We start from the raw sequence: 23,013 nt of genomic DNA, 5'->3' as shown, positions 1-23,013 counted from the left end.
TTAACATTCACATTCCAAGAGAACCGCCTTACATTAATTTGTCTTTTATGGTTCAAGTGGTGGGGGTGGTGATTTAATTGCTAAGTTGTGTCTGACTCTTACAGGAGTCTGTAGCCCACCAGGCTGTTTTGTCCATGGGATTTTCCAGGCAGGAATACTGGAGTGAGTTGCCATTTCCTTCTCCTGGCAATCTTCCTGACCCAGGGCTTGAACTTGGGTGTCCTGCATTGCAGAGAGTTTTCTACATTGCAGGTGGATTCTTTACCGACTGAGCCACCAGGAAGGCCCTACTACTGCTAGAGTAATAAATATTGATTAGACTAGATGTGACAAATGCTAAATTTAAGAAATATTCTAAATCATTTGGTCTATGTTTTGTTTGAAGTTTTCATCTTGCTGAGGTAATGAAGTGCCTGATACCGTTAAGTGGCCAGATTATAAAATAAAAACTGATAAATGTTGTTAGGAACAACTTGGAACAGACCAAGTTCTTAAACATTTTTTGTGAAATATTTATCAGAAATTTAGATCTCTGTTTAGGATTAAGTTTCTATGTTCCAGTGAGAGAAGTGGATTATTGCATAGTATATTGAGTGTTCAACTGAATAGGAGGAAAATATTAAGTAGGTAACTGATGTAAACTCAGGAGGGAGAGGAGGGGAGTGTGGGGGAGCAAAGAAGCAGATGTTTGATTAGTAGTGACTGGAAATGTAGATAATCAATTGATACTTTTCCCCTCTTTTAACTTTGCATGAACTGACATTAAAGTAGAATGGAATTTATTAATTTATACTCTGGTATCTTCATGAGATATACATATATCTGGAAACAATACAGACAATGGTAGTGATAGTTTCTCTGCAGTCTCAGAAACTATTTCGTGATAGAAAATGGGTTTTTCACTCTCCTAACATATCATGCCCTAAGATGTCAAGGCAAGCTGTTGCTGCTTTTTGAAACAGAATAAGCTGTCAATCATGCTCAGTCTTGCCATGGTCAGTTAAATTAACCTTATCTTAACCTTAAACTCATGTGAAATTCTTATTCCAATTAGGAGCACTCAGTAACTCCTCAAAACCTCTCTGTAATATTGAAATTAAAGAAATGCTCTCTGTACTCAATATATGAACACTGCGATGATATCCCATAAAATGAGCATTTAGATGTGTTTTGTTCCCTCCATTAGATTTTCCTGTAAAAAAAAAAAAATGTGACTGGACTCTGTAGATGAAAAAGGAATATGAGCAACTATAGGAACTCAGTGTGAGGTAATGCTTGCTTAACTAATAAAAATATTTCATCTCTTGATTTTGATTATTCTTTGTTAGGAAATCACTGATCTAAAACTCATCTTAACTTTGAGGAGAAAGGTCTTTTTGCCCTTGGTATTTATTGGGGTTCTTCCTATTTTAGACATACGACAGATTAGACGTACTCCAGATAAGCAGGCGGGAGCTAGAGAAAAGTAGGAAATTGTGGCTATGTGAACATATCTCATTTTACTACTACTTCACAGGATATGTGCTCTTTATTTTCAAGTTCAATATGTCAGTTTTAGAACAGGAAATAATAATTCCATTTTTATATTGATAGGCTTTTTTTTTTTTAAGTCGAGTTATTTTAAGAACATTTGGAAGGGGAGAGTCACAAAAGTTGTGGCATGGATTCATTAAGCTTCCATCTTTATAGACATGTTTAGTCATGTCACTGGAAAGAATGATATTTTTATTTCATGCTCAGTAAAAAAACAATAAAACAACAGTATATTTTCCTAGCTCCTGGATGATGAGTTGACATATTGATATTCTTCCTTTTAATTTGCTGTTATGTAATTGAAGTGTGCATGAAAACTCTGGTTATGCAACACAGATCAAAGCAGCCCCTTTAGATTTCTGTGTATAAGAGACCTATTCATAAAGGTGAACCCTCCAGTGGGGCTGATACTCAGCGGCTATGTACCGGTGTGACTTTTAGTCATCACAGCTAAAGGGTTAATGCCTGGTAGACCAGGAGTTTCTAAGGGCCGAGATACAGGCAACTCTGTTCCATAGATTGGTGCCTGTGCCTTACCAGTTGGTAATTAAGTTTCTTGCCTGCCTTAAAGCATCCTCGTCACACACACATACACACACACACACACAACTTACTTTGCCTGTATACTTACTTTTTGCCTTTGTATGTGTCAATTATGCCAACTTTGCTTATGTCATCTTTCCCATTGAAAACTTTATAAACTCCATCTGCAGTGTTGTTGTACTGAAGAAACACATACAAGAAAAAACTGCTTCTAAAACAAGCCATACTTTCCAAACTATAGTATGTAATTAACTCACTTTTGCATTTCTCAGACACTGGCTGTTCACAGTTATTTTATATGATTTGAAATATATAAGTGACGAATTTTTAAAATTACTGATTTTTAATATTTTATAAAAGCAAGATATAAAAGGTTCCTAGAAATAAGTGCTAGATGATAAGATAAAGGAAGAAAACAACTATCAGAAGCTGACACGATCCAACTCCAGTACTCTCTTGTAATTAAGCCAGAAAGGCCATTTTGATCACTAGTCCTGTTATATTGGGGTGAAGGGATAGTTAACAAAACCTATGAGAAAAATGACAGCTTTCCTGAAGTTTTCTCAATGTTATGATCTCTAATATGTGGTTACTAAAATTTAGGTACACAAAATTAAGAACAGAAATAGCCAAGGAAAGAATTGAGTATTTTAGGTAAATAATAATTGAATTTATTATCCTTTAAGGCTTCTATACTTAAATTTAATTGATATATAACCTTGCAATCCTAAAAATCATCTCAAGTAAAATAATTAAAGAATATTACTGATATCTAATAAAATGCCAAATGAATTCATATTCAATTTTAAAATGCAGTCGTTAACTTGTTCTTTTCATGGCTCAAAACATTAACTAAGTATATCACCAAGTTCACATCTTCTTAAATTTCCTATATGTCATTTCATGACATTTGTAGATGTTTTTATCAACTAACTCTATGAACATATGACATTGCTGATTTATCCTTCTTGTTCTGTGGAATTTCAGGTAACTTTTAAATTTACATTAAAACAAACTTGTAGGAGGGCTAGAGAAGGAAGAATGGTATGATGAATACATTTCATATAAAAATGGGGATTCAACCTGATTGTTCATAGATGGAAAACCAAAGTCAAAACTGTATTCAAAGTTTTTCCAGCCTACAATTTAATTTTAGACAGTTTATATATTTTTCAAAGAATGGAAACTTGATTAAATGCTAGTTTAATTTTAATTAGTAAATTCAGAGAAGTAAATTTTCCCAGCTAGGAAAGATAAAACTATGTGAGATAGACTTTGAAATAGTGAGAATATTTATTAGGGCTAATAAACTAATAGGGTTAAGAAATAGGGTTAACACACTAAATAATAAAACTGTGAATTGCCAATGCCATTATATTTATCTGGTTAAAGTCTAATAATATTGACATTCATATTGTTACTCACGGGATAGAATGAACCAACTGTATTAGTAGGGTGTGGAACCAAATTCAAGAATCAATCCTTGTAGGCCCACTAGTATATATAGTTCTTTCAAAGTTCTCTTTTGAAACATGAGAATTTGACTTTTTGATAAGTGAATTGAGTATTAAATTCACTTTTTAAACTTTTAAAAGTGACTTTTAAGAACTTAGAGGTTGTACTCTGAGATCAGAAATATGGTTGACACATTAGATGATAAAAAAATTATGAACTGTCAATATGATTATATTTATCCAGTTAAAGTCTAACAGTATCAACATTTATAATTGTTACTCACAGGATAAAACACACCAACTGTAGTAGCAACGGGATATGGAACCAAATTCAAGAATGGATCTGTATAGCCCCACAATAGTTCTTTCAAAGTTCTGTTTTGAAACATAGAAGATTTTGACTTTTTGATAAGTGAGTTGAGTATTCCTTGAACAAATGAATTTGGATAGAGTTGTGGTGCAGCCTGCAAAAAAAAAAAAAAAAGAAAAATCAGGGTTTAAGACACCGACTGCAGCATCACTTTCTTAACAAATAAATATAAGAATTAAACTGAATAAAACAAGTTCCAGCCATCTTTAAAATGACTACCAAATCTAGCCAGGGCTAAAAGTATATTATTTCTTCATCTCTTCATGATTACATTTCTCTGTGGTTGTGTGGGCCACAGGAAGAAGAGTTTCAAAGTTAATCCTACTTTTGGACACATTTTGTCTGTTTCTCTCATTGGTTATTGATTTTGGCTGTGCTGAGTCTTCGCTGCTCGCTGCTCGCAGGCTTCTCTCTGGCTGCCCTGAGCTGGGCCAGGCTCTAACTGTGGCGCGTGGGCTTCTCACTGTGCTGGCTTCCCCTGGTGCAGAGCACGGGCTCCGGGGTGCACAGACTTCAGAAGTCAGGGCGCGTGGGCTCAGCAGGTGCAGCCCCCTGCCTCCCGGACACATGCCCAACAGCACAGGCTGAGCTGCTCTGAGGCATGTGGGACCTTCCTGGACCGGGGATTGAACTCATGTCTCCTGCATTGATTGTCAGGCAGATTCTTTATCACTGGGTCACCGGGGAAGCCCCATAAATCCTACTTTTTAAAATGATACACTCTAAGTGGTCTTCTAGTCAGTCTTCAGTTGATTATTCTATGATCTTGTCATCTTTCCAAATGATCATAATTAAAAATAATAGCATAAGAAAGCATTTTTATAAAAATGAAAAAAATGATATCTAATGGTAGTTTTAATCATGAGATTATTTACAGTTGGATTCTAGAGGATTTCAAAATCAGTAATTTTGCTGTTTTTCTACTCACGACTACAGCCAGGTTGAGAACAGTGAACATGTCATCCTCAGTTCCAACTGATAGCGAGGGTTCAAAGATGGCACCATTGGGCTGTACAAAAGAGACCGTGTGGGTCTCAGAGTCCTGGGTTATATTTTCCTTGGCTAGATAAGGAACTCTGAAACACAAGAGTAACTAAAACTCAAAACAGTTGTTTCAAATGAATGCCATTCATTTTAACAGAAGTTAAAATTCAAAATAGTTATTTCAAATGAACGTTAGTTCTCAAATGCCATTCATTTAAGCAGTGATTATTGAGTACAAAGATTATGTCAGAGATTAGACTGAACAAGTAGGTTAAAATGATAAATAGGCTAATGCCGAGCCTCTAGCAAATTAGAGAATCTTAGGTGTGCATAGCAGAGGAGAAGGAATATGTGTCATTGTAGGAGTTTACACAGATTCTGTGGGAAAACATGGAACAGGTACAGAGTCAGGCTAGGGATTATGGTGGGGATAATGGACAGGATACAATTCCATCTTAAGTGTTCCGAGTGACAAATAGCTTAGTTAGGTAAAATGGGATAGAAAATAGCATGTGTTAGGTAAATGTGTTATTTTAGTAATTCAAATGTTTCAATATGGTTGGTTTAAGGAGTAAGGAGAGTGGTGGAAATAAAGTGATTAAAATAGGTTAAGATCTGGACTGTAAAAGGGCTGCATCCCATACTGAAATGTTTAGCTTTTATCCTGAGGGTGAGGAGAAGAAAGAGAGTTTTAAACAAGGAAATAGTAAGAGCATGTTTTCATATAAGACGAAGACTGTTCAAAGTGCACAGACTTTCCTGTATTGGCTTTTCCATATTTTCCAGTGTTTTAATGAGAAATAAAGATGCTAGTGAAATATGCTTTCTACTTTACAGATCATTTCCCCTCAATGCCTGCCCCATATATTGTTGAACTTATTACATATAAGCTTCTCGCTCTAAACACCTCTAGGCAAAGTACCATCTACCTTTAGGAAAGAGGTGAAAGGTGGTTTTATGGGGAAAAATCTTTTGGAAGTAAAAGATATTTAGTGAGATGAAATAAGGTATACATTATTCATTGCTCTATCATTTATCTGAACATCTATTATGTGAGGTTATGGTAGATATCTGTTGTTATCTGACTAAGGTAAACACTGAAAAAACATGAAACAAATGTGGAAACAAAAACAAATCAAAGAAAACCTGACTTGATTTCAATCAGGTATAATAAAATTGTAAATTCCTGTAGGATAGGTATTATGTGTGTTTTGTATGCCCAAGCAGTATCTGGTAAATGGTAATTTCTTGGTAAATATTTTAGAATAAATAAATAATGGTTCATATTCCTTAAAAAGTGAATTAACAAAAATATAGAAATATATCTTATTTCTAATATAATTTCATTAAGGCTTTATTGTTCCCTATTCTTGGAGTACTGCAGACACACAGAATACAAAAATCTAAAACAGCAGTAAGGGTAGTCTATTACTACTCAATTGTTATTCCCTCTTAGAAAATTATATTTTAAACTTAGATTACATATTATTAACATTTTGATGTTAAAATGCTTTAATTTTCAGGAGATTTATATATATATATATATATATATAAAATAATTGAAATAATAGCAAAATAGTTTTGACCCTAATTGTTTTCTTAGTTGTAGCTGCAACACTATACCAGTAGATAGCAGTCACTAAGAGAAAAATCCTTTAAACTGAGGTCTGTGTTTAAAATGTACTTTTAAAAAGAGAACATAATCACTCAATTTTGGTTTCAAAATTAGACTGCATACAGGTCCTAGAAAGTGTTAGTTAATGAGATCAAAGGGAGGAGTTCCCCTCTACTTTAGCCCAAGATTGGTTTCTGTGTATTCCTACCAAAGCAGAGGAACTTAAAAAAATTATATTGGATCTGAGAATATTTTGGAGGAATTAACTAGGTCTTCAAAGAATTGGCGTAGGTCAGAATAGACATAAGTAAGATCTCAAACTAGATAATTTTATTCTTTGACCCATGTCACACCCTGCCAGAGTTTCATCAACCTCACATTAGCAGCCAAAGCTAAATAAGCCTGTGCTTCTGTTTGAGGAGGGACATCCTTCTCCACTGGAAAAGGTTGGTTTCCATTCCAATCCCAAAGAAGGGCAATGCCAGAGAATGTTCAAACTACCACACGATTGCACTCATTTCACATGCTAGCAAGGTAATTCTCAAAATCCTTTAGGCTTCAACAGTGTGTAAAACCAAGAACTTCCAGGTGTACAAGCTGGATTTAGAAAAGAGGAACCAGAGGTCAAATTGCCAACGTCCATTGGATCATTCATAAAGCAAGGGAATTCCAGAAAAACATCTACTTTTGCTTCATTGATTACACTAAAGCCTTGGGCTGTGGATCACAACTAACTGTGGAAAATTCTTAAAAAGATGGGAATACCAAACCACCTTACTTACCTCCTGAGAAACCTGTATGCAGGTCAAGAAGCAACAGTAAAAACTCGGCATGGCAAAAACTGATTGTTTTAAAATTGGGAAAGTAGTACATCAAGGTTGTATATCGTCACCCTGCTTATTTAACTTATATCACAGCACATCATGCAAAATGCTAGGCTGGATGAATTACAAGCTGGAATCAAGATTGCTGGGAGAAATGTCAATAACCTCAGAGATGCAGATGACACCACCCTAATGGCAGAGAGTGAAGAAGAACTAAAGAGCCTCTTTATGAAGGTGAAAGAGGAGAGTGAAAAAAAGCTGGCTTAAAACCCAACATTCAGAAAACTAAGATCATGGCATCTGGTCCCGTCACTTCATGGTGGAATAGATGGGGGAAAAATGGAAACAGTGACAGACTATTTCCTTGGGCTCCAAAATCAACTGTGGAAGGTGACTGCAGCCATGATAGTGACACTTGATCCTTGGAAGAAAAGCTCTGACAAACCCAGACAGCATATTAAAAAGCAGACACGTTACTTTGCCAGTGAAGGTCACCTTAGTCAAAACTATGGTTTTACCAGTAGTCATGTTTGGATGTGAGAGCTGGACCCATAAAGGAGGCCGAGTGCCGAAGAATTGGTGCTTTCGAACAGAGATGCTGGAAAAGACTCTTGAGAGTCCCTTGGACAGCAAGGAGATCAAACCAGTCAATCCTAAATAAATCAACCCTGAATACTCATTGGAAGGCCTGATACTGAAGCTCCAATACTTTGGCCACCTGATGTGAACAGCTGACTCATTGGAAAAGGCCTTGAGCCAAGAAAGATTGAGGACAGGAGGAGAAGGGGGCGACAGAGGATGAGATGGTGGGATGGCATCATTGACTCAATGGACTTGAGTCTGAGCAAACTCTGGGAGATAGTGAAGGACAGGGAAGCCTGGCTTGCTGCACTCCATGGGGTCACAAAGAGTTGGACATGACTGAGCGACTAAACAACAGTTTTCCTCCACTTCCAATTTCAACTGAATTCAGGAAATTGTTGGGAAAAGCTATTAACTTTTCCTGAAATGTAGCCAGTCATTTTCCCATTATTTAAGGCATTTAAACAGACAATAAGAACTCTGTTTTATTGACCTGATGAGACAAAATAACTCATAGTTAATCATAAATTCCTTTAATATTGTTATATATATTCAAATTAATTGTTTGTGTGCTTTAGTTGCAAATCTAACTTCTCTTTCCAACCCTCACCTCTTTGCTTCTCCAAGTAAATCAGTTACATCTTACTCATTTCACTTTTATCCCTTAGAGAGAGAGGTTCACACCTCTAAGAGTAAAATATATATTAACTGTCACCTATCAGAGCAGGACTAGGGGAGGAGTCAGTATTATGTTTTTCTATGCCACTGTTAGTATCCTTAAAAGTTAAAACATAACCTCTCCAAACAAACAAAAAATTAAACAAAAATCATGGTAAGTTCTCAGATTCTAATAACTATTCTCTTTTCTTACATGCCATCAGTTCACTCAGTTCTGATTTTTAAAGTTATGCTTAGATTCTTATTACATCATATGTGAATTCTAGATTTTCAGATGCACACATCATAGCTACAACATTTTTTTTTGAAATAAGATGTTCACATAGGCTTTTGATAATGCCATAAGAACTGTAAGACTCTAAAAAAGATAAAACTTTATTTGAAGGTAAGATTTTTTCCTGTAACAATGAAAACCAGGTAATCTCTGAGAGAGTTGTGAATAGTCATAGGCGTATGCCTGGAGCTAGGACACATGGGGGTAATTGCTTGGACAGAGTAACACTGTGGCACTCCACAGCTTACATGATGTGTTATAGCAGCAGGCATCCCCTCCCAACTGCTCTTACTTCATTATAATTGAGTGTGAGTTGTTGATATAGAAATATATTAATGCACAGAAAGGAAAGAAGTTATGTATTTACAGACTATCTAAAACAAGTAAGAAAGTAAAACTATGAATTAGAAGAAACTATTGAAAATATGATATTTTTTACTTGACCATGGCATATAACTAGTTTTAATTATTCTTGAGAAACAATAAAAATTTTTACAACAAACGATACAACAAGACTTAACTCTGTTCCCATATGGGCACCATAAATATATTCCTAATATCATGATAAAGTTAGTGTTTTTGGCACCTCTGTCCCTCCTTTTCTTTGATAGTTAGAAAAAGCATAGTCTATAATTTAGATAGGAGAAATTTACTCAACAGTGTAAGAGTTACTAATTCCCAAGTTTGTATAAATCACTACATATCCCCTGGTTTCAGTTCGTTTAATTAAAAATGGAAATGTTCTGGCTAATTATTTTCCCCTAGTTCTAATAGTCACCCTGCTTATTTAATTTATATGCAGAGGACATCATGAGAAACGCTGGGCTGGAAGAATCACAAGCTGGAATCAAGATTGCTGGGAGAAATATCAATAACCTCAGATATGCAAATGACACCACCTTTATGGCAGAAAGTGAAGAGGAGCTAAAAAGCCTCTTGATGAAAGTGAAAGAGGAGAGTGAAAAAGTTGGCTTAAAGCTCAACATTCAGAAAACTAAGATCATGGCATCCGGTCCCATCACTTCATGGGAAATAGATGGGGAAACAGTGGAACCAGTGTCAGACTTTATTTTTTTTGAGCTCCAAAATCACTGCAGATGGTGATTGCAGCCATGAAATTAAAAGATGCTTACTTCTTGGAAGGAAAGTTATGACCAATCTAGATAGCATATTGAAAAGCAGAGATATTACTTTGCCAATAAAGGTCTGTCTGGTCAAGGCTATGGTTTTTCCAGTGGTCATGTATGGATGTGAGAGTTGGACTATAAAGAAAGCTGAGCTCTGAGAAATTGATGCTTTTGAACTGTGGTGTTGGAGAAGACTCTTGAGAGTCCCTTGGACTGCAAGGAGATCCAACCAGTCCATCCTCAAGGAGATCAGTCCTGGGTGTTCATTGGAAGGACTGATGCTGAAGCTGAAGCTCCAATACTTTGGCCACCTGATGCGAAGAGTTGACTCATTGGAAAAGACCCTGATGCTGGGAGGGATTGGGGGCAGGAGGAGAAGGGGACGACAGAGGATGAGATGGCTGGATGGCATCACGACTCAATGGACATGAGTTTGAGTAAACTCCAGGAGTTGGTGATGGACAGGGAGGCCTGGTGTGCTGCGATTCATGGGGTCACAAAGAGTCAGACACGACTGAGCAGCTGAACTGAACTGAGTTCTAATAGTCTAATGTTTGGTCCAGAAGTATGTTGAATTATTAAGGCATACAAGATATTTAGTTTCAATAGTGGATAAATTATAAAAATAAAACTACTGAATAAGTAAAAACACCCTTAAGACCTGGAAAATAGTTTGAATAGAAATCCTTAACATGTTTTGTGGTTATGTAAAATCAGTTTAATGTTGTGGTTCTCAAAATTGAGTATGTGTTGAAATCCTCCAGGGTATTTGTAGAATTCATTACTGGGGCCAAAACTCAGGGTCTCTGATAAGTTTGGTCTAAGGTGGGACCTGAGAATTTGCATTTCTCCCTAGTTCCCAGGAGTTGCTGATGTTACTGGTCTAGGAGTCACACTTTGAGAACACTCTTATAACCCATACTTTCAATTTTAGGATTTTAAAATACTCTGATTTTACATATTTTGGATAGATTTTTTTTCCTATTTAACCTGCAGGTTTTAGAGGTATTTAGAATATACGTCACAAGTAAAACTCCTATAACTTCTTAAAACTATGGCAGTTTATTGATGCTGGTAAAGTCATAATAAAGTATGTATTTCTTATCATCATTACATATTTATGGTTTTAAATAGGCAGAAACAAATATTTCAATGTACATTAATGGCAAGAAAGTAACGAGTATGTCCAATATAGCAACAGGTGTCAAGTGAAAGCTTTTCCAGAAATACATATGATCAAGGGAAGAGTGCCACTTATTGTGGGGACTCACTCACCTGTATGTGTAAGGACCCCTTTGCTTAACTTTAATTTTGCTGCTATTAACTGCCACTTCCTCTGGATTCTGTACATCGAATATCCAGAACTGTCTATAAACACGTGTGTCTGTTTTAACCCAATTTTTAAAAGCAATTGTACCTTCTTCAAGGGCAGCTTCCTGTGAAAAAGAAAACAGCTTTGGGTTATTTCTTTGTGGTCAGTACAGGCATTTGTGGGAGTTGCAAACCTTTGATTATCCAGTAAAAGGGCTAAATTCAAGTATCTTGTTCATGAGAACCTTGGCAACCTGCCACATGCTTGCAACAGAAATGTTTTCAGCACTTTATGATAGCAGTCTCTTTTAGTCAACATTTTACAAAAAGAATCGTGTGATATTGCAGACATGTCTGGTTATTGTAAGGCCAACCTTTGGCAAGCTTTAGAGTGACCTTATGAAAGTATTGTGAAAGCTTATAATACAATTAAGAAATTTTTATTAAAACTTTTCTAAAAAGTTCTTATCAGGTCAAACATTAACTTCTCTTTTGCCTTCTGTGAGTTCCACTGAGGAAGGAAAAGAAAAAAATCCAATGGTTGAAGCTTTCTCACTTTTCTACAGAAGCTGGATAATTCAGAAAGAAATCACTTAACATTTGTTAAATTAATGAAAACACAAATCTGACTTCTCCCTTCAAAATCCTGCTCAGTGTGGCCCCTAATTCTCAATATATTTACAGCAGCATATTAGTACATATTTCCAGAAATTATGACAGTCTAATTCATTATATTTACGTTACTACAATTTAGATAAAAGGGCGAAAGAAGGTTTCTTATTATTCTTTCTGAAATCCATAAAGAATGTTAAGAATCATATATGTTCCTTGTAGTAATAATACACAAATAGAGAAAATACCAATGACAGAATCAGAAAACCCTGCATTAGAAATCTCTCCCATACTTCAGGAGTTGAGACTAGAGAGAGTCACCAAACCCTCATGGGTCAACTTCATTATTTGTAAAAGGAGGGAGTTATCATAGATGCTCTCCCAGTTTCCTTCCAAGGCTCTCACTCTCTGAGCAGGAAGTCCATGAAGCTCTAGTAGCTAATGCATACAAAGGTGACTTTGTAGCAGACAGTGTTTCCAGTTAAGTACCTTGGAAGGAATACTATGGAGGTGTAAAGCTTCAGTTTACCTTAGTCCTGGAGGAAGAGGGAGAACAGTGTTTCACAGAAAACGAGCCTAAAAACACCTGTGAACTCAAGGACAATCTGACTTTTTCATTCACCAGGAAGCATCAGTTCATAGAACGAGGGATCAGCAAAGGACACTGAACATTAGCATGTTTTCTGGGAGAGCATGCTGAGGCTGAGAAACCTGGTGTCTGGCCCAAGGGTCACCGAGGCAAATACCTAGAGGTAGAATCATGACAAGGATCCTAGGCTTTGGCCCTTTGTTTACTATACTTTTACTCTGTGCTTTTGCTAATTTTTGTTTGTTTGTTTGTTTGTTTTTGTATCTCTGCACTTAGTTGATAGTAGTCAAATTAAGTTTCATATCTTCAGGATAATTTACTTATTGCTTAATGGAGAGAATAACGGAATTCCTTAGAGATGAACGGGGTATCAGCTAAAATACCAGTACAAACACCTGTGCTGTCATAATCCTTTTACACTGGGTACATTGCAGCCCCTAAAGCTTTGTGAGACTGTCTTACTTTTAACAAGCGATTGTCCTTGAAGAACTTTTTCTCTGCTCCTAAAAAGTGTTTATTTCCACAGCAAACCCAAAATTAAGACAAAATTACTGCTATTATTCTAAATGTAAAGATGTTTACCCTAAATGATCAGGGTGTTATAGCTGGAACCTATATGGAAACTGAAGCTATATTCAGTTCAGTTGCTTAGTCATGTCCGACTCTTTGCAACCTCATGAATCATAGCACGCCAGGCCTCCCTGTCCATCACCAGCTCCCGGAGTCCATTGAGTCGGTGATGCCATCCAGCCACCTCATCCTCTGTCGTCCTCTTCTCCTCCTATCCCCAATCCCGCCCAGCATCAGGGTCTTTTCCAATGAGTCAACTCTTCGCATCAGGTGGCCAAAGTACTGGAGTTTCAGGTTCAGCATCAGTCCTTCCAATGAACACCCAGGACTGATCTCCTTGAGGATGGACTGGTTGGATCTCCTTGCAGTCCAAGGGACTCTCAAGAGTCTTCTTCAACACCACAGTTCAAAAGCATCAATTTTTCAGTGCCCAGCTTTCTTCACAGTCCAACTCTCACATCCATACATGACCACTGGACAAACCATAGCTTTGACCAGGTGGACCTTTGTTGGCAAAGTAATGTCTCTGCTTTTTAATATACTATCTAGGTTGGTCATAACTTTCATTCCAAGGAGTAAGCATCTTTTAATTTTATGGCTGTAGTCACCATCTGCAGTGATTTTGGAGCCCCCAAATATAGTCTGACACTGGTTCCACTGTTTCCCCATCTATTTCCCATGAAGTGATGGGAGCAGATGCCATGATCTTAGTTTTCTGAATGTTGAGCTTTAAGCCAACTTTTTCACTCTCCTCTTTCACTCTCATCAAGAGGCTTGTTAGTTCCTCTTCACTTTCTGCCATAAGGATGATGTCATCTGCACATTTGAGGTTATTGATATTTCTCCTGATCATCTTAGGCTATTTCAAATGCTTATTTCAGGGTGATAGCTTATAGTGAACAATGTTTGATTTGTGATTTCTGAAGAAGATGTAGCTTAGAGACCAGGGACCAAGCTTCAGACACACAATTTTGTGTGGCAGAAGTTTTATTACAATGAAAAAGGACAGAGGAAGCTTCTGACATAGACATCAGGAGAGGAATGGAGGCTGCCCCACTTGCTACTCTTATCAAGGCCTTATATACTTTTTCAGTTGGTCCTAACAATAGAATGATCTTACCAGATTCACTCCCACCATTAACATCTTAAGATAATAGGACTAACAATAGAAAGGTCTTACCAGACCCCAAAGAAGATGTCCTTTTCATCATAGAGGACTGGAATGCAAAAGTAGGAAGTCAAGAGATAACTGGACTAACAGGCAAGTTTGGCCTTGGAGTACAAAATGAGGCAGGGCAAAGGCTAATAGAGTTTTGCCAAGAGAATGCACTGGTATAGCATATACCCTCTTGTAACAAGACAAGAGTAGACTATGCATGGACATCACCAGATGGTCAATACCAAAATCAGATCGATTATGTGCTGTGATATGAGACTCACTTCAGGTCTAAAAATGCACAGACTAAATTAGGAATGGAAAAGGGTATTTCATGCAAATGAAATGCAGAAGAAAGCCGGAATAGCAATACTTGCATTAGACAAAATGGATTTAAAAATATAGACTGTTACAAGAGAGAAAGATATTCCGTAATGATCAAAGGATCAATCTAAGAAGATATAATACTTGTAAATATATATTTGCCCAACATAGGAGCACAGAAACATATAAGGCACATATTAATGGACATGAAAGGAGAAATCAACAATAACACAATAATAATAGAGGACTTTAACAACCCTCTTACATTACCTCTTACATCATATAGATCATCCATATAGAAAATCAATCAGTAAACACTGGCCTTAAATGACACATTAAACCAAATGGGCTTAATTGATATATGTATGTGTGTATACATGTATGTGTATACATGTATGTGTATACATATATATATATATATAAACATTCCACTTGAAAACAGAATACACTTTCATTTAAGTTGCGTCTGGAACACTGTCCAGGAGAAATTCCATACTAGGTTACAAAAGAAACCTTGATAAATGTAAGAAAATTTAAATACTATTAAGCACCTCTCCCAACAATGTGATGAGACTTGAAATAAACTGAAAGAAAAAAAAACTGCAGAAATTAAAAAAAAAAAAAATCACAGAGCAGCTAAACAGTATGATACTAAACAGCCAATGAATCACTGAAAAAATCTAAGAGGAAATAAAAATTACCTAGAGACAAATAAAAAGGAAAACATGATCCAAAACCAGTGGTTTGTAGCAAAGGCTGTTCTAAGAGGAAAGTTTACAAGTTTACCTCAGGAAACAAGAAAAAAATCTCAAACAACCTAAACTTACATCTAAAGAAACTAGAGAAAGAACAAAAAGTAGAAGTGAAGGAATCATAAACATCAGAAATAGAAACAAAATATACAGGTTAAAAAAAAAAAAAAAAATATATATATATATATATATATATATATATATATACAGGTCAATGGAACTAAAAGCTGATTCTTTGAAAAGATAAAGTTGATAATCCTTTAGTCAGACTCATCAAGAAAAAAACAGAAATGATCTAAATCAGTAAAATTAGAAATGTAAAAGTGGAAGTTATCACTGACACCATAGAAGTACAGAATATCATAAGAGGCTACTGTGAACAACTGTGTGCCAATAAAATGAACAGCCTAATCTAAGAAATAGACAAATTCTAAGATACAGTATCTCAAGACTAAACCAGGAAGAAATAGAAAATATGAACAGACCAATTACCAGTAATGAATTGAATCAGCAAATTAAAAACTCCCAACAATAAAAGTATAGGATCAGATGGCCTTGCAATTGAACTCTGCTAAACACTTAGAGCCATGATAACTACCTCTCCTTCTGAGACTAGTGCAAAAAATTTCAGAGGAAGGAATATTTCTGAACTAATTCTATGAGGCCAGCATCACCCTGATACGAAAACCAGAGAAACCAAGTAAATAAAAAAGGGAAACAAAAGTCGATATCACTGATGAACATAGGTATAAACACCCTTAACAATATAGTAATGGAATGCAACGGTACATTAAAAGGATCATCCATGATGATCAAGTGGGATTTATTCTGGTGATGGAAGGATTTTTCAGTATCTTCAAATCAACCAATGTGATATGTCATATTAACTAATGAATAATGAAAACCATATGATAATCTTAATAGTTGTCAGAAACTCTTTAGATAAAATTTGACATCCATTTATGATAAAAATTCTCCAGAAGGTAGGCATAGAGGTAACCTCCTCAACATAATAAAGGCATGATCCATCACAGCTAACATCATACTCAATAAAGAGAAGCTGAAAGTATTTCCTCTAAGATAAAGAACAAGACAAAGGCGCACACTGTTTCCAATTTTGTTCAATGTAGCTGTATCAATCAAGAAGAAAGGGAAAGAAAAGGAATCCAAATTAGAAAGGAAGAAGTAAAACTGTTACTTTTACAGATGACATATGTTACACATAGAAAATCCTAAATGTGCTATCAAGAAAACTACGAGAGTTCATCAATGAATTCAGTAAACATTCAGGATAGAAAATTAATATACAGAAATCTGTTGCATTTCTATACACTTAACAGCGAACTATCAGAAAGGGAAATTAAGGAAACAGTCCTATTTACCATTGCATCAAAAAAGGCATAATACCTTGAAATAAATCTACCTCAGGAGATAACAGACCTGTACTTGGAAATCTGTAAAATAGATAAAGAACACACAAGCAGATACAAAGATACTGTGTTCTTGGATTGGAAGAAGTAACATTATTAAAATGACCATAGTACCCAAGGCAGACCAGAGATTCAGTGTAATCCCTACTAAGTGGCAATGGCAATTTTCAGAGTAGTACAGCAAATAATTTAAAAATTTGTATGGAAACAAGAAGTTCCCAAATAGCCAAAACAATATTAAGAAAAAAAAATGGAGCTGGAATTATTAAGCTTCTTGAGTTCAGAGAATTATACAAAGCTGCAATAATGAAAACAGTATTGTAGTGTCACAAAAACAGACGTATAGATGAAAGGAGCAGAATAGAGAACCCAGAAATAAATCCACACATCTATGATCAATCAGTCTTCAACAGAGGAGGCAAGAACATACAATGAAAGTGAAAGTGTTAGTCGCTCAGTCATGTCCAGCTCTTTGCAACCCCATGGATTGCAGTCTTCTAGGATCTCTGTCCATGGGATTTCCCAGACAAGAATACTGGAGTGGGTAGCCATTCCTTTCTCCAGGGGATCTTCCTGACCCAGGAAGGGTCAGGAAGGGACCAATGCAGGGTTGCCTGCTTTGCAGGCAAATTATTTACCATCTGAGTCACCAGGAAAAGAAGACAGTTTCTTCACCAAGTGACGCTGGGAAAGCTGGATAGTCTCACTGTAAATCAATGAAATTAGAACACTCCTTCATACCATATACAAAAATAAGCTCAAAATGGATTAACAACCTAAATTTACAGCTGTATACCTATGAAACTTCTAGAAGGAAAGGTAGATAGGACACTCTGTGACATAAATCCCTTTAGCTCTGTCTTCAAAAGCAAAGGGAATAAAAATGAAGATAAACAAATGAGACCCAGTTTTCTTAAAAGCTTTGGCACAGCAAAGATTGTTGAAGTGAAGACAGTTTACTGAATAGGAGAAAATATTTAAAAATGATAAGACCACGGGTAAGAGGTTAATGTAAAAAATATATAGATACCTCATGCAACTCAACAGAAAATAAAGAACAATCCATTTTAAAAATAGGCAAAAGAACTTATTATATTTTTTAAAATTTATTTATTTTTACTGAAGTATGGTTGATTTATAATGTTGTTAATTCCTATATAAAGCATGTGTATGTTAGTCACTCATTCATGTCGGACTCTCTGCAATCCCATGGACTGCAACCCATCAGGTTCCTCTGTCTGTGGGATTCTCCAGGCAATAATATTGGAGTGGGTTGCCATTTCCCATATACTCTCCATATAGAGTATAGTGATTCAGTTATACCTCGATATACATTCTTTTTAAATATTCTTTTCCATTATTACTTATCATAGGACTTTTTTTTTCATTTATTTTTATTAGTTGGAGACTAATTACTTTACAATATTGTAGTGGTTTTTGTCATACATTTACAAGAATCAGCCATGGAGTTGCATGTATTCCCCATCCCGGTCCCCCCTCCCACCTCCCTCTCCACCCGATCCCTCTGGGTCTTCCCAGTGCACCAAGCCCGAGCACTTGTCTCATGCATCCAACCTGGGCTGGCGATCTGTTTCACCCTTGATGATATACATGTTTCGATACTGTTCTCTCGAAACATCCCACCCTCGCCTTCTTCCACAGAGTCCAAGAGTCTGTTCTGTACATCTGTGTCTCTTTTTCTGTTTTGCATATAGGGTTATCATTACCATCTTTCTAAATTCCATATATATGTGTTAGTATACTGTAATGGTCTTTATCTTCCTGGCTTACTTCACTCTGTATAATGGGACATTTTTTAACATTGGATGGTACTTGCCTTAGAATGTTTCTCCTGTACAATAATGTTAATCAGCTATATACATCTGTCGTCTCCCTCCCACTGCCACCCCCATCCCACCTCTCTAGATCATCTAGATTATCGTTGGGCATCATACTGAGTTCCCTGTGTTACACAGCAGCTTCCCACTAGTTATCTGTTTTATACATGATACTATATATATATATATATGTGTGTGTGTGTGTGTGTATATATATATATCAATGCTACTCTCTCAATTTGTCCTGCCTTCTCCTTCCTCCACCATGTCCACAAGTCTCCTCTCTACATCTGTATCTTTATTCCTGCCCTGCAAATAGATTCATCAGTACAATTTGTCTAGATTGCATATATATGTGTGTGTGTGTGTTTACATTTGTTTTCTCTTTCTGACTTACTTTGCTCTGAATGACAGACTCTAGATTCATCCACATCATTGCAAATGACCCAGTTCCACTTCTCTTTATGGCTATGTAATATTCCATGGTATATGTGTACCGTGACTTCTTTATCCATTAATCTCTCAATGGCCGTCTAGGTTGTTTCCATGTCCTGGCTATTGTAAATAGTGCTGCAGTGAACATTGGTGTACATGTGTCTTTTTTTTTAATTTATTTTTAATTGGAGAATAACTGCTTTACAGTGTTGGGTTGGTTTCTGCCATATATCAACATGAATCAGCTACAGGTAGACATATGTCCCTTCCCTCTTCAGCCTCCCTCCCACCGTTTCCCCATCTAGTTTGTCACTTCACATTATGAAGAGCGGCTTCACATTAACCATCTGTTTTACATATGGTAATATATATATTTCATTGCTCCTCTCTGTCCCATATTCTCCTTCCCCCGCTGTGTCCATAAGTCTGTTCTCTACGTCTGAGTCTCTGTTCCTGCCCTGCAAATAGGTTCATCAGTACCATTTTTCTAGATTCTACATATATGCGTTAATAGACAATATTTGTTTTTCTCTTTCTGACCTACTTCACTCTGTGTAGCAGGCTCTAGATTCATCCACCTCACTAGAACTGACTCACATCTGTTGCTTTTTATGGCTGAGTAATATTTCATTGTATATATGTATCACAACTTCTTTATTTATCTGTCAACGAGCATCTAGCTGTTTCCGTGTCCTGGCTATTGTAAATAGTGCTTCAGTGAACACTGGGGTACATGTGTCTGTTTCATTTATGGTTTCCTCAGTATATCCTAGTAGTGGGATTGCTGGATTGTGTGGTAGCTTTTGCCTAGTTTTTTAAAAAATGTCCTACTGTTCACCATAGTAGCTGTATCAATTTATATTCTCACCAACAGTGCTAGAGGGTTCCCTTTTCTCCACATTCTCTCCAGCATTTATTGTTTGGAGAGGAAATACAGATGGCCAACATCACGTAAGATGCTCAACCTTATTAATCATCAAGAAAATACAAATCAAAACCACAGTGATATATCACCTCACACCTGTCAAAATGGCTATCAGTAAAAAAGCACAAATAGCTTAATGTTGGTGAGAAAAGGGAACCCTAATTCATTATTGCTGATAATGTAAATTGGTTCAGTCACTGTAGAAAACATTGTGGAGTTTTCTTACAAAACTGAGAATAGAACTATCATATGACTCAGAAATTATACTCCTGGATATATAGATGAAAAAAAAACCCACTAATTTGAGAACATACATGCACCCTAATATTCATAGCTGCATTATTTTCAGCTGCCAAGATATGGAAGCATCTTCAGTGTCTATCAACAGATAAATGGATAAAGAAGAAGTGGTATGTATGCACAAAGGAATAGTTCTCAGTTACTAAAAAAAAGTAGCCATTTTTAACATAGATGGACTTGGAGGGCCTTAAGCTAAGTGAAATAAGACAGAAAGACAAATACTGTATGATGTTACTTATATGTGGAATTTTAAAAAATACAGCAAATCTTGGTGGGGAGGAACAGAAAAGAAAAAACAAAGAAGACTCACAGATACAGAAGACAAACTAGCGGTTCCCAGTGAGGAGAAGGAAGGAGAGGGACAATACAGAAATAGGGAGAAAATGGTTACTATGAGATTATATGAAACCATGTATGTGAAACTTGAAAATTTCATAGCACAATAGAGTTTAAGAATCTTTCAATAAAAATGGTATATATGTATACCCAAAAAAAAAGCATATCAACATATTCTTTGGACATACTTAAAAGCAGTGACATGTTCTTGATACCACTTGTACCTTTTTAACTGTCTTCTTAATAAGCGTGTCTCCAACTGGCACTAGAATACCACCAAACACAGCCAGAACTGCACCAATGACAGCACCAGTGATGAGCCCACAGCTTCGATTGCAGCTCATGTTTCTTGTTCAGGGGGAAAGCTAAGACTCAGCACCTGTTTCTTTCAGACTCTTGGGTCTGATGAAGGTGGTTTCCAAGTAGTCCGGTTCTGTCATTGGAAGGAGATCATAAAACAGAAGCATAAATATCAGTACAGTTATCAAAGTACAAGGACAACGTACAACTGAAACAGATCATTTTGCAATTTACAAATAAACAATTTTCTTTTAAAGAAAACTTTTTAGGTCTTACCCTTTTCTTGATTTGAGCTACCTACCAGTGGTAGAAATAATAAATATTGTCACATACAGCATTTCTTTATACTTTTAAAAATTTTCCTCCTTTGAATGGTTTACATACTGAAATCTTACCTAAGGAGATCATGCTTACTGTACTCTCACCTTTTGCCTTCTTCTGTCAGCCTGGGACACTTATAGGTAAGCTCACCCTTTATCTGGCTTCTACACCCTACCTGGAGTTCTCCTGCAAACTGAATGTGGATGTACTGATGTGTTTTCCTTCTAAATGCTAAGCAAGTGTGGTGACAAATGTTCTCTTTACTATACATTTTTCACAAGTAGAAAGATATAGATTTTACAAGCAATGATATGATGAGTCTCAGAAGGAATCAATTCTTCTAATAATTGTAAGCTATCAGTTAAAACAAAAATGCATCTGTAAACTGGGAAAGTACATTGTCCAGAAAATTAATACTAGATTGCTCTCTACTATCATCAAAATTGTAAACATTATTTAAAGAAAATTTCATTTTCATGAATATTTAGTTCATGCTTGAATTCTTTCTTACACTTGAAAATATTGCAGTTTTAAGAAGACTACTTTATTTTCAATTTCATTTTGAATAATGACTTTTAGATAGTCTAAAGGTGAAAAGAATTTCAAGAGAATATTTAAGTTAGCTGTTGCCTACTTTCTGTGACAGACCTTGTTTTCTTACTAATCTCAGGTGTGCGTGTGTGTGTAACACATTTGAGTGGAATATAGTTCTTTTTGTCATGGGCAACTAATTTGTACCAATTCTGTTAAAATCAACTAGATGGTGTCAGTATGTGTTTTACCTAGTCAGGCTCATCTTTGGTATATTTATATGATATATGCCTATTTCATAAAAGTTGCAAGAAAATACTTATTGGAATGAATAGGTCTTATTGTAACAAATAATTTATTATTCTAACATTTGAAAGCATACTCATTTGAGCTATTTTGTTTACAGAAGAATTTTTTTAAATCGAGTTGACCTGACATTGATAAACAAGGTGTGGTTTGTAACTTTTAATCAACTATTCCCTACTTCAAAATGCCCCAGCCAAGAAAAACAAAAGTGTCAACAAAATGAAGGCTATAGACAAAAAAAGAGGTACATATAGTATTTTTGTCAAGCTTATAAATATGATATTAATTATATTTTTGTTGTTGTCTTAACTTTTCCCTTCCATAGCTTTGTTGTGGTAGTGTCATTCTTATGAATTTATTAGTATTTTTTTCCACTTTAGTAATCAGTTTTTTTCATAATTATTACATATGTGGCTAAGAAAATAATGGTAAGAAAATAAGGGAAATTAGACTTCCCCCAAAATATGGACAGAAAAAATATTATAAAAATTTTCATGGTAATGTGTTAATTCTTTGCTCTTATTATCTATTAAGGTCTTCCTTTACCTGTCTTAGAATACTCCTACTGTAAATCAGGATGAACAGACTGATTCACACTGATATCCTGGTGGCTAAGAAGCTTACGTGGTTATTAGTGTCATTTTTTTTTTCGAATGTAAATGAAAAACACACAAGCCTAAACAAGTGACTTATTTTTTCCTGCGGAAATTATGTGTCACTGAGCAAGTAGGGTGGGTTTTTTTACTAATTTTAGGGATGAAAGATGAAGAGCAATATGCTACCTCCTGTGACTTTGGCCAGGGTTATCATAATGCAATGGAATGAGTTTTGTAAACCTGATAATAATGACTATATATTCTCAGGTGGAATCTCCTTTGTAAAGTCTAATTTTACAGCCACTGAAAATGTTAATGGAACATAATCTGTTCGACAGTCATTGTCATTGCTAAGTAGAGAACATCATCCAGATATTCTGTACAGATACAAGTGGGA

At 35.9% G+C, this 23,013-nt stretch overlaps 1 protein-coding gene across 4 annotated transcripts in view; it reads right to left on the bottom strand.

Moving 5' to 3' along the window:
* The window catches only part of LOC110144355 (platelet glycoprotein 4-like), a 57,438-nt gene that overhangs the window by 20,320 nt on the left and 14,105 nt on the right, over positions 1-23,013 (bottom strand). For all 4 annotated transcript variants that reach the window (XR_011488593.1, XM_070469907.1, XM_070469917.1 and 1 more), the window contains exons 2-6: positions 20,787-20,995; positions 11,260-11,420; positions 4,829-4,976; positions 3,815-3,994; positions 2,165-2,256 (exon numbers count right to left, since the gene is read on the bottom strand). Coding sequence is in view for 3 of the 4 variants with exons in the window: in XM_070469907.1 (XP_070326008.1) it covers positions 2,165-2,256; positions 3,815-3,994; positions 4,829-4,976; positions 11,260-11,420; positions 20,787-20,906 (701 nt within the window). In the remaining variant the exon portion in view is untranslated. The remainder of the gene's footprint in view (positions 1-2,164; positions 2,257-3,814; positions 3,995-4,828; positions 4,977-11,259; positions 11,421-20,786; positions 20,996-23,013) is intronic.

The sequence above is a fragment of the Odocoileus virginianus genome, chromosome 1, assembly GCF_023699985.2.
Source record: "Odocoileus virginianus isolate 20LAN1187 ecotype Illinois chromosome 1, Ovbor_1.2, whole genome shotgun sequence".
Classification (NCBI taxonomy): domain Eukaryota; kingdom Metazoa; phylum Chordata; class Mammalia; order Artiodactyla; family Cervidae; genus Odocoileus; species Odocoileus virginianus.
The sequence above is the reverse complement of the archived record's forward strand: the minus strand, read 5'-3'. Positions and strand labels throughout refer to the sequence as shown.